Source organism: Mytilus galloprovincialis, chromosome 5, assembly GCF_965363235.1.
Source record: "Mytilus galloprovincialis chromosome 5, xbMytGall1.hap1.1, whole genome shotgun sequence".
In the NCBI taxonomy this organism is placed as follows: Eukaryota; Metazoa; Mollusca; class Bivalvia; order Mytilida; family Mytilidae; genus Mytilus; species Mytilus galloprovincialis.
The window spans coordinates 70,138,377-70,159,930 of NC_134842.1; the positions used below are offsets into that span (position 1 = coordinate 70,138,377).

Genomic DNA, 21,554 nt, shown 5'->3' on the forward strand with positions numbered 1-21,554 from the left:
GATGAGAAAAACTTGATATATGAAATGACCAATGACTTTAAAAAGGCAATGGGTGGTGGGAACCCAAACAGGACTACAAATAAAGACATGTTATTTGAAGTTATGACATTCTACATTAAAAACAATATAACACAACAAGATGAAGATCAACATATGGCTGAGGAAAACAATGTACCATTTTTGGACTGTTCTTTTACATCATGTAATGAGGAAACATCAACTCAGAAACTTTTTGTCACTGCCGAAACATCAATCGAGAACCTTATTAAAAGAGTGATAAACCATGGAAAAGTTTGTAAAAGTCAGTTGCATCTTTACTCAACTGATATTAAGGGTCATGTTGGAGTATGCAAACTTAAATGTGAGGAAAAACATGAACTACTCTGGTCAAGCTCACCGTATATGGGAGACAAATATCTATGTAATTTAAGAATGTCTCATGGATTTTATGTGTCAGGAATCCTACCAAACCAATATTCCAGATTTTGTCAGGAATCTAACATTGGTACTATTGGGGAGACTACGCTGAATAGTATTTTCCAGAAATATGCCCCGGTAGTGTCACAGCTGGTGAAAGAGTCAAATGAAACTGCTCTTTTGGAGGAAATCGCATCCTATGAAGAACTTCAAGAAGGTATCGATATTGTAACTGATGCAAGACATGCATATGGTACCAGAAAAAACTCTATGTACACAGACGTCGTTTGCCTTGGTGCCAGAACACGCAAAGTTTTACGTGTTGAAACAATTTCAAAAGTGGATTGTACAAGTGCACAAAAACATGAACTTATAGGAACAGAGAGGATTTACGAATATTTTAAAAATCTCAAAGATGAGTACGAGGTGAAAATTCGTGTTCACTGTCATGACAGAAATACCAGTGTTAACAAATTTATAGGAAACATAAACAATTATGAATTCGACAAGAAGAAGTTCATTAATGAAATCAAATCACTTCCTGCTAAATCAAACATAAACTGGACCGAATTATCCAGAAAATATGAGGTCAAAAACTCTTATCATAAATTTCCACTCAATGCAGGTCAGGTTTTATACCAATTTGCCAAATCTCAAGGAGTTGAAGTTAACAAATTTAATGATACAAAAAGAATAAGTGGCAGGGATTACTTTAGGCGAGTTTGTAGGGCTAAACACATATTATGTAAACGTCTATCAACACCAACACCAAGACCAGCCAAAAAACTTAAGAAAGAAGTAAGGGAACTATTACAGACTGGCGACTTGGATATAGGTGTTACAGTTGCTCCTAAAGTCTTTAAATCAAAGCAGTTGCTCCTAAAGTCTTTAAATCAAAGCAGTTGCTCCTAAAGTCTTTAAATCAAATAATATAACAACCAACATGACCAATGGTGAATTGGTAGAAAAGATTGTGACAGTTTATGGCAGAAAATTTCCCCTACACCAGTTATGTCAGAAGCTGACAAATGAACAGTCTGAAATGGGTTTTTTCAGGGCGTCTGCCAACACCATCCATCGTCATTTGAAATTGTGGCATGACCATTCTGGCATATTGAGTAGGCCATACTTTTTGATAATGATTTCTTGTTTGTTCGATGAAAATATTTATCTTACAAATGAGGAATACACTGAAAAATACCCTGATCAAAAAGCTATTGATGTACAAAGCATTGTTGAAAAGCCAAAGCTCTACATATTTGGTCAGTCAAAGAGTAGCGATTTTGACCAGATGTCATACAGTACTACAAGGGTGGAGGACCTTAAAGATCTAAGCACTCCATCAATTGCTCCCGATGGTTTAAAGGTTTATGACACAGTCAGGATTTTCACTGGGGACAATCCTGCCCGACAATTTGAGTGTGGGCAGCAAAGGGGAGGCAATTACCGATGTATCTGTGGCTTAGCTGCAGTGAACCACTCAAATTTTGAAGCGGCTTTTATCCAGAAAACTCAATCTTTACAGCAACATCTTGATCTTTTTAATGGTGGTACTCTGTGGAAAACTTTCAACATGCAGAACAACATCAACCGCTTGGTAAATTTAACCAAGGAAACCCTTACTGATGAGCTAGATTACAGAAACCTTGATATTTACAACTTAAAAAAACCTGAACTGAAAACACTTCTCACAGAGACACTACATGGAATACAGAGACCACCTGCCTTGTTTTGTCCCAATTTTGAGACAAATACATGTACCACCGAAAATTTAGAACAATACAAAATTTCCAACTGTGAGCCACTTCACGACATTGTGAATGTTGTTCAAAACTTGATAACTGAATTGCCATACCACCTTGATGACAACATTCAAAAAGAATATCTGAGGTTCTTTGAAGTTACTGTGGGTGACAAAAATGAATTGAAAGCCAGCAATGCACGCCTGTACGCTATCAAGCGAGCTCACTTCACTAATATGAATTACGAAAATGGTCTTGTTAATGCTGACATCCTGACAATCTGCAACAGCCTTGTAGAAATCATTACCATTTGTTACAGTCGTTCAAATGAAAGGACACAAAAGCAGGTTTTAAGATTATATAACCAATGCTTTCTCTTTGCCATTTTGATCAAATATGTCATCATCAACCCTAAAAAACTTACAAAAGGAAGATTTTATGGCTCACACTTCCACAGTTTCACAGTTCATTTTCCTGAAATGTATCGACTATTTTGCTTTAGGTCCCTTCTTCCAGAAAACCAGGAAAGGACATTTGGAGATCTTAGATCTATCTCTGTCAGAACCAGTAACCGACAAGCCAAATATGTTGTTGATAACTGTGTCTTGAGATTTTTAGCAAAGCAGGACAGTGAAGACCAAATTGATTCTTTTGAACATCAGGATTTAGCCATCAGCCAGCAATCTCGTTTGCTTCCTCCTAGAGGAAACTCTATCATTCCCGGTCAGTTTATTGCTTCCAGACACCGTCTAATACAGGCACACTGTCAAAGAATTTCTGATTTTCTTGTAGTTGGTATCAATGTATGGTGGAAGATATCAGAAGGTCATGTTAAATTTTTAGATGGCCCACATGAAAATCATTCACAAGACTGTGGACCTAATTTACATCATTTCAGTACATCTAATCTGAAAAAAGAGTATGCATATTTAGATGAAAAATGGAAAAATATCATAGACAAAGTAACAACTAACAAGTTTGCAGTACCTTGCATGAAAATAAAAATCTATGATGTCAATGGAAAAATAACATCAGTGCTGAACACAAACCTGGACCTTGAAAAAAATTCAGGCAATCCATTCAAATGTCTATATATATAGTCTTCTTATTTATATATGGCCAAATTATCAATTTTTATAACAACACAAATTAATTGTTGTTTTCTTTCCTAGTATTCCAGATTGAAAATCTGTAATGAATTAGAAAAAAATTCTCCTTGAAAGTTAAGAGCTCTGGTCAGAAGATATTTTAATAATAGGACTCGCTCGACTTTTATAGGTAGGGTTACTGTTGGACTGTACAGTAAAGGGATTTTAAATATTAAGTTATTGTTTTTTTTAAGTTAGATTGCTGCCTTAGTGAGGTATACCTTCTTAAAAACTAATGATATTATTACATTTTTAATCTTATCATTGCTAAAATGCCAATTAAACACAATATCATTTGGTAAAAAGATTAATATACACAGGAGTAATTTCACTAAAATAAAAAACACAAGGTATGTTTTTTTCTTCTTCAAACACTGCAGAATGGTCTGTAACAAACAGGAAATGGCATGATCTATGAAATTGAAAAATATAAAAGTTTGCATGGGGATCCCTAAAAAACTCTTTAGTATTAAATAAAGGGTGTTCAGGAGAATTAGAAACACATGTCTGTGACATGTTACCTATGAAAAATGTATGATATGATCTTTCTTATTCTAATTTCAAATTCTACTTTCAAATTAGATTGTTAACCCTAATTTCAGAAACGTAGGACATCCGTGTTCTATGGACCCATTCTTGTTTTTATATAACAATAAAGAGATGTGGTATGATTTCCAAAGGTCAAATAAAGAAAAATATACCAGATAGTCAGATATAAAGGCTTAAAAAAAAACTTATGAAAAAATAAATATGATGCATATGAACCAACAACAACTGAACTACAGACTGCTCACTTGGGACAGACACATAAAGAATGTAGCTGGGCTTAAATATGTATTAGAGATATAACCTCCCCTAAACTGACTTACCTGTGATGATGAATTTGCTTTCTTTACTTTTTCAGAAGACAACACAGGATCGAGTGTTGAAAACAGCATTGTATATGAATTTCCGAGGGAGATAAATTGCACTGAAACAGAAGACACTATAAATTGTAATTATACATTTCTTATTGTTTTGAATTAAAATAACACAATAATACATTGCAAGTGAAGTACCTATCTAATGAATCACAAAACAGAGTAGGTGTGTTTGAATAGCTATTTCTTTTTACTAAAAGTTCTTGATGACAGTCTTTTAAGTTGGATAATGAAAATGCATATCTTTGAAAAAAACTATTTTTTTTGTGCATGATAACTAGGGTTTATAATCTTCAACCACTGAAAATTTTTTGTATGCCATTCCACGAAATATTTAATAAGATTTTTTTTTTTCAATGTTTAAGAATTTTCAACCAGATGCTCCGCAGGGCGCAGCTTTATACGACCGCAGAGGTTGAACCCTGAACGGTTGGGTAAGTATGGACACAACATTCAAGCTGGAAACAGCTCTTAATTTGGATTGTGATTAAATAGTTGACACAGCATAGGTTTCTGACACAGAATGAATGTGGTCTAATGAACTTAAAATATTTTTGCCTTTGAGCAATTCACTTTGCTGTTGAATATTAATCCTCTCAAAAAAATGTTTGAAAAAATTTTCTTTTTATTTATGAAATCTGAAATGAGAAAAATTTAACCCCCCCCCCCCCCCACATTTTTTTTTTTCACATACCCCTTTCCCTTTTTTCCAAAACTGATCTCAATTCAAATTTCTAATGGAGTTTGCAACAATAACTACTCATTTAAATACATCATAAAATATTAAAATGTAACAAAAGGTGCTTGTTATCACTGAATGGTAAAGATTGTTTTAATTTATCAGTTGGTAGTAAAAGTGAATATATATTGTATATTGTATAAAACAATGATTTAAGTTGACTCGACTACTATTCTGGACAAAGAAAGATAACTCCAATCAATTGAAAATTTCTTGCTATTGCACAATATTGTGCAATTAGATATTTCTGGCTATTGAGCAATACTGTGCAATTGAAAATATTTGCTATTGCACAATACTGTGCAATTGAAGATTTCTTGATATTGCGCAATACTGAGCAATTGAAAATTTCTTGCTATTGCACAATACTGTGCAATTGAAGATTTCCTGCTATTGCTGAATACTGTGCAATTGAAAATTTCTTGCTATTGCACAATACTTAAAATAATAATTTTGGATCCTGATTTGAACCAACTTGAAAACTGGGCCCATAAACAAAAATCTAAGTACATGTTTAGATTCAGCATATCAAAAAAAGCCCAAGAATTCAATTTTTGTTAAAATCAAATTTAGTTTAATTTTGGACCCTTTGGACTTTAATGTAGACCAATTTGAAAACGGGACCAAAAATTAAGAATCTACATACACAGTTAGATTTGGCATATCAAAGAACCCAAATTATTCAATTTTTGATGAAATCAAACAAAGTTTAATTTTGGACCCCGATTTGGACCAACTTGAAAACTGGGCCAATAATAAAAAATTACATTTTTAGATTCAACATGTTAAAGAACCCCAAGGATTCAATTTTTGTTAAAATCAAACTAAGTTTAATTTTGGACCCTTTGGACCTTAATGTAGACCAATTTGAAAACGGGACCAAAAATTAAGAATCTACATACACAGTTAGATTTAGTATATCAAAGAACCCCAATTATTCAATTTTTGATGAAATCAAACAAAGTTCAATTTTGGACCCTTTTGGGCCCCTTATTCCTAAACTGTTGGGACCAAAACTCCCAAAATCAAACCCAACCTTCCTTTTATGGTCATAAACCTTGTGACGACGACGCAAGACGACGCAGGACGACGACGACGACGCCAACGTGATAGCAATATACGACGAAAAATTAAAATTTTTGCGATCGTATAAAAATTTGACCTGACAACTGATCAGACAATAGTTTTAAGTTGAATCAATGCAGACAAGATCATTAACTGATGCTCATTGGCTAGCAGATACATTTGGTTTTTTTTAAAACACAACTGACATATAAGGATCTTAATGGTGCTATGTGGATAAATTTATCGGTTTTCAAGAGCAAAATTGGCAGCGCGTCATACCTACAATGGCTTCCATTTCTACGATTGTGAAAATGAACTGGCGTAATTTGGAGAATTTTGACGAAGTAGAATCCTGACTGATTGATTTAAAGAATAATATATATAATTTAAATAAAAAGTTGAATATACAAAATTTTTAAGTTTTTTCTAAAAAAATAAGATTGCAAAGGTTATGCAGAAGCCAGTGTCTCGCCTACTTTTGCTGTAAATCCAAGATTCAACATAAATGAGGGAAAGAAAAAAAAATATTCCTCTCGATACTATCTTTTCATTGTAAGAAGCTTCTGTTCAAGTTTGGTAAAAATACAGGATAGTTTAAGAAAGTTATTAAAATTTTAATAACCACAGAGTGAATGTAATGTTTCTTGGCATGAAAACTTATATTAGTAGTAAACTAGAGGCTCTCAAGAGCCTGTGTCGCTCACCTTGGTCTATGACAATATTAAACCACACAGATAACTTCATGACAAAATTGTGTTTTGGTGATTATGATGTGTTTGTAGATCTTAGTTTACTGGACATTCTTCTTGCTACAATTATCTCTATCTATAATGAACTTGGCCCAGTAATAACAGTGGAAAATATATTCTAAAAATTTACAAAAATTTACAAAAATTCATGAAAATTGTGAAAAAATGACTATAAAGGGCAATAACTCCTTAAGGGGTAACCTGACAATTTTGGTCATGTTGACTTATTTGTAGATCTTACTTTGCTGAACATTATTGCTGTTTACAGTTTATCTCTCTCTATCTATTATAATATTCAAGATAATAACCAAAAACTGCAAAATTTCCATAAAATTACCAATTCTGGGACCGCAACCCAACAACATGTTGTCTGTTTTGTCTGAAAATTTCAGGGCAGATAGATGTTGACCTGATAAATAATTAATCCCTTGTCAGATTTGCTCTAAATGCTTTGGTTTCAGAGATATAAGCCAAAATCTACATTTCGCCCCTATGTATTATTTTTAGCCATGGCGGCCATCTTGGTTGGTTGGCAGGGTCACGCCACACATTTTTAAAACTAGATACCCAAATGATGATTGTGACCAAGTTTTAATTTGGCCCAGTAGTTTCAGAGGAGAAGATTTTTTAAAAGAATACTAAAATTTTAGAAAAATGGTTAAAAATTGACTATAAAGGGCAATTACTCCTTAATTGGTCAACTGATAATTTTGGTCATGTTGACTTATTTGTAGATCTTACTTTGCTGAACATTATTGCTGTTTACAGTTTATCTCTATCTATAATAATATTCAAGATAATAAGCAAAAACTGCAAAATTTCCTTAAAATTACTAATTCAGGGGCAGCAACCCAACAACAGGTTATTCGATTTGTCCGAAAATTTCAGGGCAGATAGATTTTGACCTAATAGATTTATTTAACCCCCATGTCAGATTTGCTCTAAATGCTTTGGTTTTAGAGTTATAAGCCAAAATCTACATTTTACCCCTCTGTTCTATTTTAGCCATGGCGGCCATCTTGGTTGGTTGGCAGGGTTACGCCACACATTTTTTGAACTAGATACCCCAATGATGATTGTGGCCAAGTTTGGATTAAATTGGCCCAGTAGTTTCAGAGGAGAAGATTTTTGTAAAAGATTACTAAGATTTACGAAAAATGGTTAAAAATTGACTATAAAGGGCAATAACTCCTAAAGTGGCCAATTGACCATTTCGGTCATGTTGACTTATTTGTAAATCTTACTTTGCTGAACATTATTGCTGTTTACATTTTATCTCTATCTATAATAAAATTCAAGATTATAAGCAAAAACTGCAAAATTTCCATAAAATTACTAATTCAGGGGCAGCAACCCAACAACGGGTTGTCCGATTTGTCTGAAAATTTCAGGGCAGATAGATCTTGACCTGATAAACAATTTTACCCCCATGTCAGATTTGCTCTAAATGCTTTGATTTTTGAGTTATAAGCCAAAAACTGCATTTTACCCCTATGTTCTATTTTTAGCCATGACGGCCATCTTGGTTGGTTGGCCGGGTCACCGGACACATTTTTTAAACTAGATACCCCAATGATGATTGTGGCCAAGTTTGGTTTAATTTGGCCCATTAGTTTCAGAGGAGAAAATTTTTGTAAAAGTTAACGACGCCGGACGACGACGACGGACGCAAAGTAATGGGAAAAGCTCACTGGGCCAGGTGAGCTAAAAACAGAAATGAACTGTCCAAGTTTGGTAGAAATCCAGGATAGTTTAAGAAAGTTATTAATAAATTCTCTCCATTAAATCTTATTTTCAAATGCCATGTTAAATACATTCACCTGCAAGACTTCAATCTTCATTCTTTGTTTCAGTGGATGAAGCTCAAAGTGGACCTGAAGCAATAATAACAGAAAGACAGAATAGAAGATGCCCTGATATAAAGTTGAGCAATACACATGGTATTTATTTTTTTCCCCAATTAACTGTACTTTTGTAGTGGTCGCATATTTTTGCTACAAGTAAAAAAAAAATACCTATTAGTCAAATATATTTTTTTTACTAAAAGAGTTATCTCCCCTTAAAAGACTCCTTTGAAAAAATGATTCTTAAAACAAACTAAAATGATATGAGTTTAAATATTTGGCATAATATATATACAAAAAATCACCAAGTTTTCTTTATATAATTAAGCCATCTAACCATTAAATTGCAAATCGGTCCCCAAATTTGCAGAGTTGGTACTGTGATTGGACAATCAAAGTTGGGGTATACCATAAATCTACCTTAATTAATTATAATGATTTGCAATATCAATTCCAAAAAATAATAATGTCCAGATTTCCAGAGCGTGTTTCTATGTTGTGTTTGAGTAGTTTTTTGGCGCATTGTTTTTCAATTTTCCTCATTGGGTTGTCAGTTTTATTATAACTTGTGAGTTTAATTGTCCTTTTGGTATTTTTTCTAACTCTTTTTAAATATTTCAATATTACGATATACATGTACCTTTGATAATAAATTTGCTTTCTTTACTTTTCCAGAAGATGACACAGGATCGAGTTATGGAAACAGCATTGTACATGAATTTCCGAGGGAGATAAATTGCACTGAAACAGTAAAGGACACCATAAATTGTAAGTATACATTTCTACTGTTTTGAATTAATATAACACAATAATACATTGATTTAAATTAAAGTCTAAAAAATAAAAGACTTTTTTCTTAACAAAGTTTGATGTGAATAAGAGAAAACAAGACTGTGTCAATAGTACACCCACACACTATGTTCAGTGGACCTGAAGTTTGGGGTCATAACTTTAAATTGGCATTAAAATTAGAAAGATCGTATGTCATGAAACAAGTGTACTAAGTTTTAAGATGATTGGATTTCAACTTCTTTAAAAACTACATTGACTAAAAAGTTAATATGAAGCGCAACATACAGATGCTTTGCACGAAAAACATAATGCTCCTATATGAAAAATGTTGATACATGTACAACTAGTTCAATGAAACATATTTAACAGGAGCCTCTTGTCATTATTAGTCTTGTATTATTTTTACTTATTCTAGTTTCTTGTGGATAATTTGGAGTTGAGAGTAAGACATTCATTATCAATGAACTTGTATTTGTTTGTTTAGGGGCCAGCAGAAGGACACCTCCGAGTGCAGGAATTTCTCCCTGCATTGACAACCTATTGGTCATCTTCCCCTGTTGTCTGTTCTATGGTCGAGTGGTTGTCTCTTTAACACAATCCCCATTTCCATTCTAAATTTTAAAAGAAGAACTGATTCCTTGTCTTCACTCAAATCAATTAAACTGGTTGGTAACATGTTTTCACACAATACAATAATGCATTTACTTTGCAAAATTTGATTGTAATGGAAAATGTCTTATAATCCATCATCCTCCATTCTCTCCTTTAATTCTTATTTTTAAATGCCATATAAAATACATTCACCTGCAAGAGATTTTAATCTGCATTCTTTGTTTCAGTGGATGTAGCTCAAAGTGGACCTGAAGAAATAATAACAGAAAGACAGAATAGTAGACATGGTAGATGCCCTGATATAAAGTTGAGCAATGCACATGGTATTTAATTTTTGTTTAATTAACTTTACTTTTGAAATAGCCATATGACACTAAGCAGATGAAAGGGCTACATTTTTCAATTTTGATAATTTCGTTTAAACAGATATTCTTTTTTTTTTTGTCCAGATTACCATAGTGTTTTTTCTATGTTGTGTATTGTGAAGATTTGTTTTCCCATTGGGTTGTCTGTTGCTTTTTGGAGTTAAAGTATACTTTTGATATTTTTTATCTCTCTTTTAATATTTCAATATTACGATATACATGTACCTTTGATAATAAATTTTCTTTCTTTACTTTTTCAGAAGATGACACAGGATCGGGTTATGGAAACAGCATTGTACATGAATTTCCAAGGGAGATAAATTGCACTGAAACAGAAGAGGATGCCATAAATTGTAAGTGTACATTTCTGCTGTTTAAATTAATGTAACATTAAGGTACAGATATCTTGTACAGTACTTGCAACCTTATGCGTTACTATTTCAGCGATCAATCAGCGGTCATCGATCAGTCACCGATCAGTCAAGTTCGCGTCAAACTCACGTCAGCAATCCGTCAGACTTATAGTAAAAGTAATTGACTGCTCGGACTGATCGGACGGATAGTACCGATCGACCTTGATGACGGATTGAACTTTAATACGTCACATGATGAACTAATACAAATTACGGAATCTTAGTTTCGTTTAATTTTTATTAAAATGGTGACTCGTGAAAATCGAACGTTCAATGATACATTTTGTTTATTAATTATTTAGCAAAGTTTTATGAATTGAAATGAAAAGAAATGTACAGATAAAACCTAAATTAAAATATCATCATTAAATAATGGTCTTTTTCGTTTTATTTAGGTTATATATTTTCAAACCCGGCGAGTGTCTACAACGCGAAATTGATTTTATTATTTTCCAAACATACTCGGGAAAAACAAAATGAAAGGATCAGTTATTGAAAAATGTAGTCTATTTTTTTCAATATTTTAAATTTTTGTATCCTTATCATCATAAAATTAAAATCATAATCATGGACTTTCTATATTCTCGTCACAATCGAAGCCTTTAAAATAACAAATTACAAAAATAACTACTAAACAATAAAAAGTACAAAAATCCAATGGTGGTAAACATAAATACATTCCTTAAAAAGAAAGAAATAATTTTAAGCAGATTTATTCTTGAATAATTCACATTTTCTACAAAAATCATATGAAAATCACTTATAACAACTGATTGCAATTGAAATTACAAAATTTTCCAATATGAGAAGAAATATTTGCATTTTGGCAACGCGTACAAAAAAATAATATCTTTTTCCTTAGAGTAAACATAATTTATGAAGAACAACCAATCCTGATGAACAAAAAGTAATAAAATCATATGGCGGTTAATAATTTATATCATAATAAAGCAATAACTGCATTCTTATTCCACAAAAATAAAAGTTTAAGCATTTTAAGTCTCATTATATCTCAATTCTAATTAGAAGACTTGTCTCAAGATGGTAAAATAACTGATTTCAAATAAAATAGTATCATTTTCAATAAAAGGAAGAATAGTTTTGGTTATTTTAAACGATGCGAATAATATTTTAGTATGATTTCTCTGGATACATGTCAACTCGTACTTTCGGCAACTCGTACTCAGCCAACTCGTACTTTCGGCAACTCGTACTTCTACCAACTCGTACTTCTACTAAGTCGTACCCAATATTTTTTTAGCATTATAATATAAGTTTTCTACGTTTATATCCGTAGATATGGATATTTTAACTCCCTGAAGTATCCCAGTGCACCCTGAGGTAGATCCATAGAATATGAAAAGGATATTTTTTACTGAACATTGCGTTGAACATGTCTTAGTTTTTTCGTGTTAGTAGAAAATATTTTTAACATTATAATGCTTCATATTTTATTATTTACCTACTGATTTATCTACTGATAGGATTTGTATCTGAAAAAAAATCCTCAAGTGTCAAGGTGTGCTCGATCCTTAGAATATTTGAAGAGATTTTTTACTGAATATTGCGATAAACACGTTGTTTGTTGATGTGTTAACACTTTGTTTTTTGTTCTTTTTTTTATATAAGTATGGCAGTCAGTTCGTTTTCTGTTTGAATTGTTTTACTGGTCATTATAGCTGACTATGAGGCATGGGTGGGTTTTGCTCATGGTTGAAGGCTGTACGATTACCTATAATTGTTCATTTCTGTGTCATTTTGGTCTTTAGTGAAGAGTTGTCTCATAAGCAATCATACGAGATCTTCTTTTTTATATGTCTTATTTCGTATATTTTATGTATATAATGAATGCATTTCTAATAGTTTTGAAACCATAAAGCACATGCATGTATAAAGCAAATTGCAAAAGATTTATATATTTTTTATTAGATACTATAATCAATAACAGATAAGAATAACAATACATTAAATAATTTGATTTATCTGAATCAAATTCATTTCATATAACTGTTCATCTCAAAAAGTTTACATGTTCAATAAATGTTCAATACTGTTCAATCACATAATTAACCACTGAGCGGTTTTCATTCAGAAAACGAAATGTCTTTTAATCCGCAGACAAACCACACATTCGGACAAGTTGACTTGCGGTTAAATCCCCGTCTCTATACTGGTCCCACAACTGGAAATACTTGGCTTGTAGAAACTTGGAAGTAGATCGCTGTTGACGTGTCAACTTACACTCTGAAACCATCTTCAGCTGATTGGGTAAAAGTTCGGCTTCTTCTTTCAGTTTTGGAAGCAGTAAGTAGAAGGGCTTCTTTTCTTCTGATGATTTCTTGTTGATGCGGCGATGCCACCCCTCTACATCGTTGTTTGTACGTGTCGGCTGGCTGAAGACTGTCCAAGATTCCACGGGCCAAACGGTACTCTTGATCCACGTGTCTTCTACATACGTAACAAGACGCTGAAGTGGGTCGGTCTGATTGTCTTTCAGGCGCCTGAAAGCTGGTCTGATGTGATCTGCTGGCAGGAAAGGCAACGCCATGAGCTTGCGGACATACTTAAAAATACAGTCTTGCTGACGGTAGGCAGGCTGGAAAAAAAATAGACATATAAAATATGTACATAAACTGATGAACCTGTTTGTATTATCATTTTACGTTATAATCAGTCTATATAAGTATGAACTATAATTTAAAATGTCTTTCTTTCATCCATTAATTTATATTTTACTTAATAATAACCTATCGTAGTTCATTTATTCGAATCTTATACCGGGACTATTATACTTGTGGATATTTTTTTAATGGTTTGGAGAATGACTTTCCTCATGGGTGCTAACAGTAGACTGTTCTAGAGAAAAACTTGCCTCATGGACACCATCAGTAGAATAGCGTGTACTTTCAAAATCTGGTAGCTGAGGGATGCTGGATTCTTCTGCTGGCAAACCACATTCTTTGCAATAGAAGTCTATCTCTTCTTCCTGTTGTACTAGCTGATTATACAACTCTTTAGAAATGCCTGTAAGAAATAAAATGTATTGGTTTAATTTTTTATAATTTTATTTCATAATTTTATTTCATAATTCAATTTTACTAACAATTCTATGCTTACTTACTGTGCCATTGAATTGAATAGAAAAAGAGGACTTTGTGGCAAATAAATCAAGATTTTTATAGAAAATCCACAGCCTTTAAACATAAACCTTAATACACAAATTATTTATTGCAGTTCGCGTGCCGGTGATTAATTGATCATTGATCATTGTTTCACACCGTTTCACACCTGAAGCATGTCGATTACCAGTTAATCGGCCCTTATTCACACACGAAGCGTGCCATTAATTAACCGTTATCAAAACAACTTCACACCTGATCTAATATTTCTGCATGTACGTTTGCACTATATTTTAAAATGTATATTTCATCACAATACTACTATCATTTATATACGTATTGACCTCAATTATTATAAAAGTTAAAATAAAAATTAAGCCAAGATAAAAGATATGATAACATTTAGGAAAGGGCCCTTGTTTATTTGCAAATACACAGCACAATTACGATGGTTAAAGAATGTTTAAGGTAGTGGGCTTAATTTCTACAAACAAGTAAAACATAAATCAACTCACCAGTTTCACATAGACGATGCTGCCAGTTGTCACATGTGTCACAATGAAGAGCATCTTGTCGAATCGTAACAGTCTTCTTGCATACATTACAACGTGGACGAACCATGATTGCAATTGAAGATGATCATACATTTCACCATAGTTTATATATTTTTTCTCTAAGCTTGGTTTTTACAACGTTTAAGCCATGCATTTTCTTTTCGGTGAGGATGGTGATTGTTTAAGTATAACTCAACGGCCTTTGATGTTCATAGTGCCGCACTTATACCGATTTTTTGTTTTCATTTACTTCTCTCTGTTTATTCTACTTTTAACAAATCCATTCTATTTTTGTAGGTATGTTATCCACTAATGACCACTGATTAGCATATTGTGTACTCATAATTATTTTAATGTGCATATCAAATAAATTGCCGTGCAAACAATTTCAAACAATCAATTCTAAGGAATACTAATGATTATAACTATTAGCATTTTATAAGCTTATTTAAAACAATTATGATTGAATTTTATTAACAATGAAAGTTGTTTTTTTTATTTGTATTTTGCTATATAATGATATACGAAAGAAAGTTACAATAACTATGCATATAAACTTGATAAATAATATCAAATAAAACATGGTTACGAGTTGGTAAAAATAGGGTACGAGTTGGTTGAGTACGACTTGCCGAAAGTACGAGTTGTCGTGTAGCCGATTTCTCTGACATTTTTTTAATTTTATGAAAAAAAAACTATTCTAAACTATAAAAAGTACAAAAATTTAATGGCGGTCAATAATTTTCAGTAAAATGAAGAAATATTTGCATTTTAGGCAACGCGTACAAAAATTTAGTATCTTTTTCCTTAAAGTAAGCATATTTTATCAAGAACAGCCAATCTTGATGTATAAAAAGTACTGAAATCAAATGACGGTTAATAATTTGTATCAAAATAAATTAATAACTGCATTCTTATTCCACAAAAATAAAAGTTTAAGTATTTTGATTCTTATTATATCTCAATTCTGATTAGAAGACTTGTCTCAAAATGGTAAAAATAACTGATTTCAAATAAAATAGTATAATTTTTGATAATAAGAATAATAATTTTGGTTATTTTTAAACAATGCGAACAAAATTTTAGTATGATTTTTCTGATATTCTTTTAATTTTATTAAAAAAAAACTATTCTAAACTATAAAAAGTACAAAAATTTAATGGCGGTCAATAATTTTCAGTAAAATGAAGAAATATTTGCATTTTAGGCAACGTGTATCAAAATTTAGTATCTTTTTCCTTAAAGTAAGCATATTTTATGAAGAACAGCCAATCTTGATGTACAAAAAGTACTCAAATCATATGACGGTTAATAATTTGTATCAAAATAAATCAATAACTGCATTCTTATTCCACAAAATAAAAGTTTAAGTATTTTAATTCTCAATATATCTCAATTCTGATTAGAAGACTTGTCTCAAGATGGTAGAAATAACTGATTTCAAATAAAATAGTATCATTTTTGATAAAAAGAATAATAATTTTGGTTATTTTATACATTGCGAACAAAATTTCAGTATGATTTTTTATGATATTCTTTTAATTTTATGAAAAAAAAACTATTCTAAACTATAAAAAGTACAAAAATTTAATAGCGGTCAATAATTTTCAGTAAAATGAAGAAATATTTGCATTTAAGGCAATGCGTACAAAAATTAAGTATCTTTTTCCTTGAAGTAAGCATATTTTATGAAGAACAGCCAATCTTGATGTACAAAAAGTACTCAAATCATATGATAAATCAATAACTGCATTCTTATTCCACATAAATAAAAGTTTAAGTATTTTGATTCTCACTATATCTCAATTCTGATTAGAAGACTTGTCTCAAGATGGTAATAATAACTGATTTCAAATAAAATAGTATCATTTTTGATAAAAAGAAGAATAGTTTTGGTAATTCTAAACAATGCGAAAAAAATGTTAGTATGATTTTTCTGATATTCTTTTAATTTTATGAAAAAAATTTATTCTAAACTATAAAAAGTACAAAAATTTAATGGCGGTCAATAATTTTCAGTAAAATGAAGAAATACATGTATTTGCATTTTAGGCAACGCGTACAAAAATTTAGTATCTTTTCCTTAAAGTAAGCATATTTTATGAAGAACAACCAATCTTGATGTACAAAAAGTACTCAAATCATATGACGGTTAATAAATTGTATCAAAATAAATCAATAACTGCATTCTTATTCCACAAAAATAAAAGTTTAAGTATTTTAATTTTCATTATATCTCAATTCTGATTAGAAGACTTGTCTCAAGATGGTAAAAAAAACTGATTTCAAATAAAATAGTATAATTTTTGGTAAAAAAATAATAATTTTGGTTATTTTATACAATGCGAACAAAATTTTAGTATGATTTTTCTGATATTCTTTTAATTTTATTAAAAAAAAACTATTCTAAACTATAAAAAGTACAAAAATTTAATGGTGGTCAATAATTTTCAGTAAAATGAAGAAATATTTGAATTTTAGGCAACGCGTACAAAAATTTAGTATCTTTTTCCTTTAAGTAAGCATTTTTTATGAAGAACAGCCAATCTTGATGTACAAAAAGTACTCAAATCATATGACGGTTAATAATTTGTATCAAAATAAATCAATAACTGCATTCTTATTCCACAAAAATAAAAGTTTAAGTATTTTAATTCTCATTATATCTCAATTCTGATTAGAAGACTTGTCTCAAGATGGTAAAAATAACTGATTTCAAATAAAATAGTATCATTTTTGATAAAAAGAAAAATAGTTTTGGTTATTTTAAACAATGCGAACAAAATTTTAGTATGATTTTTCTGATATTCTTTTAATTTTATGAAAAAAAACTATTCTAAACTATAAAAAGTACAAAAATTTAATGGCGGTCAATAATTTTCAGTAAAATGAAGAAATATTTGCATTTTAGGCAACGCGTACAAAAATTTAGTATCTTTTTCCTTAAAGTAAGCATATTTTAAGAAGAACAACCAATCTTGATGTACAAAAAGTACTAAAATCAAATGAAGGTTAATAATTTGTATCAAAATAAATCAATAACTGCATTCTTATTCCACAAAAATAAAAGTTTAAGTATTTTGATTCTCATTATATCTCAATTCTGATTAGAAGACTTGTCTGAAAATGGTAAAAATAACTGATTTCAAATAAAATAGTATCATTTTTTATAAAAAGAAGAATAGTTTTGGTTATTATAAACAATGCAAACAACCTTTTAGTATGATTTTTCTGATATTCTTTTAATTTTATGAAAAAAAACTATTCTAAACTATAAAAAGTACAAAAATTTAATGGCGGTCAATAATTTTCAGTAAAATGAAGAAATATTTGCATTTTAGGCAACGCATACAAAAATTTAGTTTTTTTTTCCTTAAAGTAAGCAGATTTTATGAAGAACAGCCAATCTTGATGTACAAAAAGTACTCGAATCAAATGACGGTTAATAAATTGTATCAAAATAAATCAATAACTGCATTCTTATTCCACAAAAATAAAAGTTTAAGTATATTAATTCTCATTATATCTCAATTCTGATTAATAGAAGACTTGTCTCAAGGTGGTAGAAATAACTGATTTCAAATAAAATAGTATCATTTTTGATAAAAAGAAGAATAGTTTTGGTTATTTAAACAATGCGAACAAAATTTTAGTATGATTTTTCTGATATTCTTTTAATTTTATGTAAAAAACTATTCTAAACTATAAAAAGTACAAAAATTTAATGGCGGTCAATAATTTTCAGTAAAATGAAGAAATATTTGCATTTTAGGCAACGCGTACAAAAATTTAGTATCTTTTTCCTTAAAGTAAGCAGACTTTATGAAGAACAGCCAATCTTGATGTACAATAAGTACTCAAATCATATGACGGTTAATAATTTGTATCAAAATAAATCAATAACTGCATTCTTATTCCACAAAAATAAAAGTTTAAGTATTTTGATTCTTATTATATCTCAATTCTGATTAGAAGACTTGTCTCAAAATGGTAAAAATAACTGATTTAAAAAAAAATAGTATCATTTTTGATAAAAAGAAGAACAATTTTGGTAATTCTAAACAATGCGAAAAAAATTTAATATTATTTCTTTGACATTCTTTTAATTTCACGCAAAAACAACCTATTCGAAACTATAGAAAGTTCAAAAATCGAATGGCGGTCAATAATAACCATTTTCGTAGGAATAAGTTTATGTTAACAGAGTCATATAATACAATTATGTATTATATGTCTCTGATGTTAACAATATTTAATACAAAACTATTAATCAACACAAACAATTTAACGCTCTAAGCATATATACTATTTTCACTTTTTTATTGCAAAAAGTAAAATCACAAAAATACTGAACTTAGAGGAAGATCAATTGGGAAAGTCCATAATCACATTGCAAAATCAAATAACAAAACGCATCAAAAACGAATGGACAAGAACTGTCATATTCCTGACTTGGTACAGGCATTTTCAAATGTAGAAAATGGTGGATTAAACCTGGTTCTATAGCGCTAACCCTCTCACTTTTGTAATGACAGTCTCATCAATTTCCGATATTTTTACATTGCAACCAATTCTATTACAATTTAACGTGTAAATTAAGGTGTCTTCGTAGAGGTCCGCGTTCATCGTTTGTAAACACTGTCGAGTTCGGTTTACATAAGAATTTTAAATATATACGTATCCGTCCGATCCGTGCATAAATTTAATTTACTGATCGATTGGTGACAGTTGTCAGGGTAACTCTGACATAGGTTATTTGACTTATCTGACGGATCCTATGGGTCACCGATCACCGATCACTCATCGATCAGTCAAACATCCGTCACCGATCATTCACCGATCAGTCAAGTTCACGTCAAACAGTAACGCCTAAGGTTGCAAGTACTGTAATAATAGAGTTTTCGAATGACAATAAAAAAAAAATAGCCTTTTATTAAGAAGTCACATAACCATGAGAATGAGGTCAAGGAAAAAGAACATACCTGATCAAGAAAATTTGAGAGTCTTCATACTTCAAACAGGTACCTGACAACTTATTTCTTTTTAATTGCATATGGCATTGCTTTTATGGCGGGAAAATAAGCTGAAAATATAAATGAGATAACTTTTATTTTAGATACCCAGTTGCAAGAAAAAAATAACATTCAGATTAAAGAAAAATATAAGATATTTGTACAGGATGAGAAATCAAGAAAAACTAGAAATAGTCGAGGTAACTATAAATTTTTCATTATGTTAATTAAATGTAATTGCTCTTAAGTTATTTGTGAATAAATAAATTTAATGTTTTTACAATTTTTTCAATTTTTATGGCGACAAGCCCACTCCGACATAGTCATACCCCAAAATATGTGTACGTTATTTTACAAGTTATTTATCATATTTTTCCATAGTGTCGACCCTAAAAAACAAAGCCGCTACAAATTTCATAAATAAAAGAAATTGTAACAGTTCCAAAGAACCTAGGTCTTGCCATACTTTTGCCGATGCCAATGAAAATATGTAGAATTGCTATAACTTGCTTTTGCAACAAAAGTAGCAGACTCTACAAAAAAGCAATTAAAAAAAAATTAACTACTTTCTTCGAATTTGTTGAAGTTTTTCAATCCAAATTAAACTGTAATATTGTAATGTTTACGTTTTATGTTTTCAAACTGAAATATCGTTTACATTAACTTCTTCTGTATCAACAGGCAGCAAGAGAAAACTGATAAAATTAAATGTTGATGTATCTGACAAGGAGAATACTAGTTTACCAAGGAAAAGACCTTGTTTGACAGTTGAAAAAGTGAAAAGAAAATTATTTGTGGAGAATGAAACAGGTAAATTTTAGGGAAATAACACAGAAAATCCATTTAAACCTTCATATGGAGCCTTGAGGTACCATTTAAAGATATCCATAGACTAACAGTGCATGTATACTCCAATCAATGTCAAGAAACCAAGTTTTTTCTGTCCTTGCTTAAAATAAATTTGAGAAAGGAAATGGGGAATGTGTTAAAATGACAACAAGCTGACCATAGAGCAGATATCAGCCGAAGGTCACGAATGAGTCTTCAATGTAGGGAGAAACTTCCGCACCCGGAGGTGTCCTTCAGCTGGCCCCTTAAAAATATGTAAACTAGTTCAGTGATAATGGATGTCTTACTAAACTGCGGCAGGGTTATACATGTTTATGAGATCTCAACCCTTTCCCTATACCTCTGACCAATGTAGAAAAGTAAACGCATAACAATACGCACTTTAGTCTATTATTCTTAAATGGTTTGGACAAAAACTCCTTAAATCAATCCCAATCTTTCTTTTGAATATTGATTTCACAGAGAGCCGTACCCTTGTATACACATTGTCCTAAACATCAAAATTACTTGTTCTTTGCTCTTTTTTTCCTGAATAGTTAGGACGATAACCCCAAAATTAATCTCAACATTGTTGACCTTTTTCAAAGAGTCATACACTTATTAAGTTCTTGTCTAAATAGTGCATCAAAATAACAGTGATAAGATAATTATTTAACAACTACATGAATTTTGCTTTCATATAATAATGTTTTCTATGTTATGCACATATTTACCAGAATTTTTCTTTTGCAGCAAGACAACATGGGCTATCTATACAGAATGTGCAGAAATTACAAAATGTTAACAAGATGGAAAGAATGCTATCTTATGTGCAGTCTGTAAGGTTTTCTAGAGGTAATTATTTAAAGTAATAAATAAACTTAACTATAACCATTCCATTTATGATGGTTTTAAGGTTATATACCTGATTGATTCTCGAAATCAGTCTTAAATAGTAGACAGACTACATATATAGCTACTTCTGGTAGCCAATCTTAACAAAGATGTTGGTGATAGAAACACAAACCCACCTTTTGTTAATAAAATAATTGTACTTACAGCTAATTTCCAAATAATTGTAGAGTAGGATTTTGGTTAGCTTGCTTATTCTACAATTGTAATTGGGATAACATTAAATCAAATTTAAATATAATATATATATAGGTTTAACTTTGCCGGTCTTTATTGTTTGCAGATGTAAATCTTAATAACAATGCTTGAGCTTATGTTTATAC

At 30.9% G+C, this 21,554-nt stretch overlaps 1 protein-coding gene and 2 long non-coding RNA genes across 3 annotated transcripts; 1 reads left to right on the plus strand and 2 right to left on the minus strand.

Annotated features, from left to right (window-relative positions):
• Positions 1–894: 894 nt before the first annotated feature.
• On the minus strand, positions 895–9,348 carry LOC143076320 (uncharacterized). Its single transcript, XR_012978613.1, has 4 exons — positions 9,265–9,348; positions 8,601–8,654; positions 4,177–4,277; positions 895–3,067 (listed from the first exon to the last, which is right to left on the minus strand). It is a non-coding gene; the product is annotated as an uncharacterized LOC143076320 (long non-coding RNA).
• A 4,243-nt stretch (positions 9,349–13,591) lies between these two features.
• On the minus strand, positions 13,592–15,125 carry LOC143074699 (uncharacterized). The gene is made up of 2 exons (XM_076250036.1): positions 14,441–15,125; positions 13,592–13,830 (listed from the first exon to the last, which is right to left on the minus strand). Exons 1-2 carry the CDS (start codon positions 14,544–14,546, stop codon positions 13,613–13,615), a joined length of 324 nt encoding a protein of 107 aa, XP_076106151.1. The 5' UTR covers positions 14,547–15,125; the 3' UTR covers positions 13,592–13,612.
• A 5,048-nt stretch (positions 15,126–20,173) lies between these two features.
• On the plus strand, positions 20,174–21,174 carry LOC143074700 (uncharacterized). The gene is made up of 2 exons (XR_012978015.1): positions 20,174–20,301; positions 21,073–21,174. It is a non-coding gene; the product is annotated as an uncharacterized LOC143074700 (long non-coding RNA).
• The last annotated feature ends 380 nt before the right edge of the window (positions 21,175–21,554 follow it).

Excerpts from the sequence above, each read along its gene's own strand:
- LOC143074699 (XM_076250036.1), bottom strand. The coding sequence starts at position 14,546 with ATGGTTCGTCCACGTTGTAATGTATGCAAGAAGACTGTTACGATTCGA. Across the intron at positions 13,831-14,440 it reads GCATCGTCTATGTGAAACTG|GCATTTCTAAAGAGTTGTAT; the intron begins GTGAGTTGATTT and ends TATTTCTTACAG.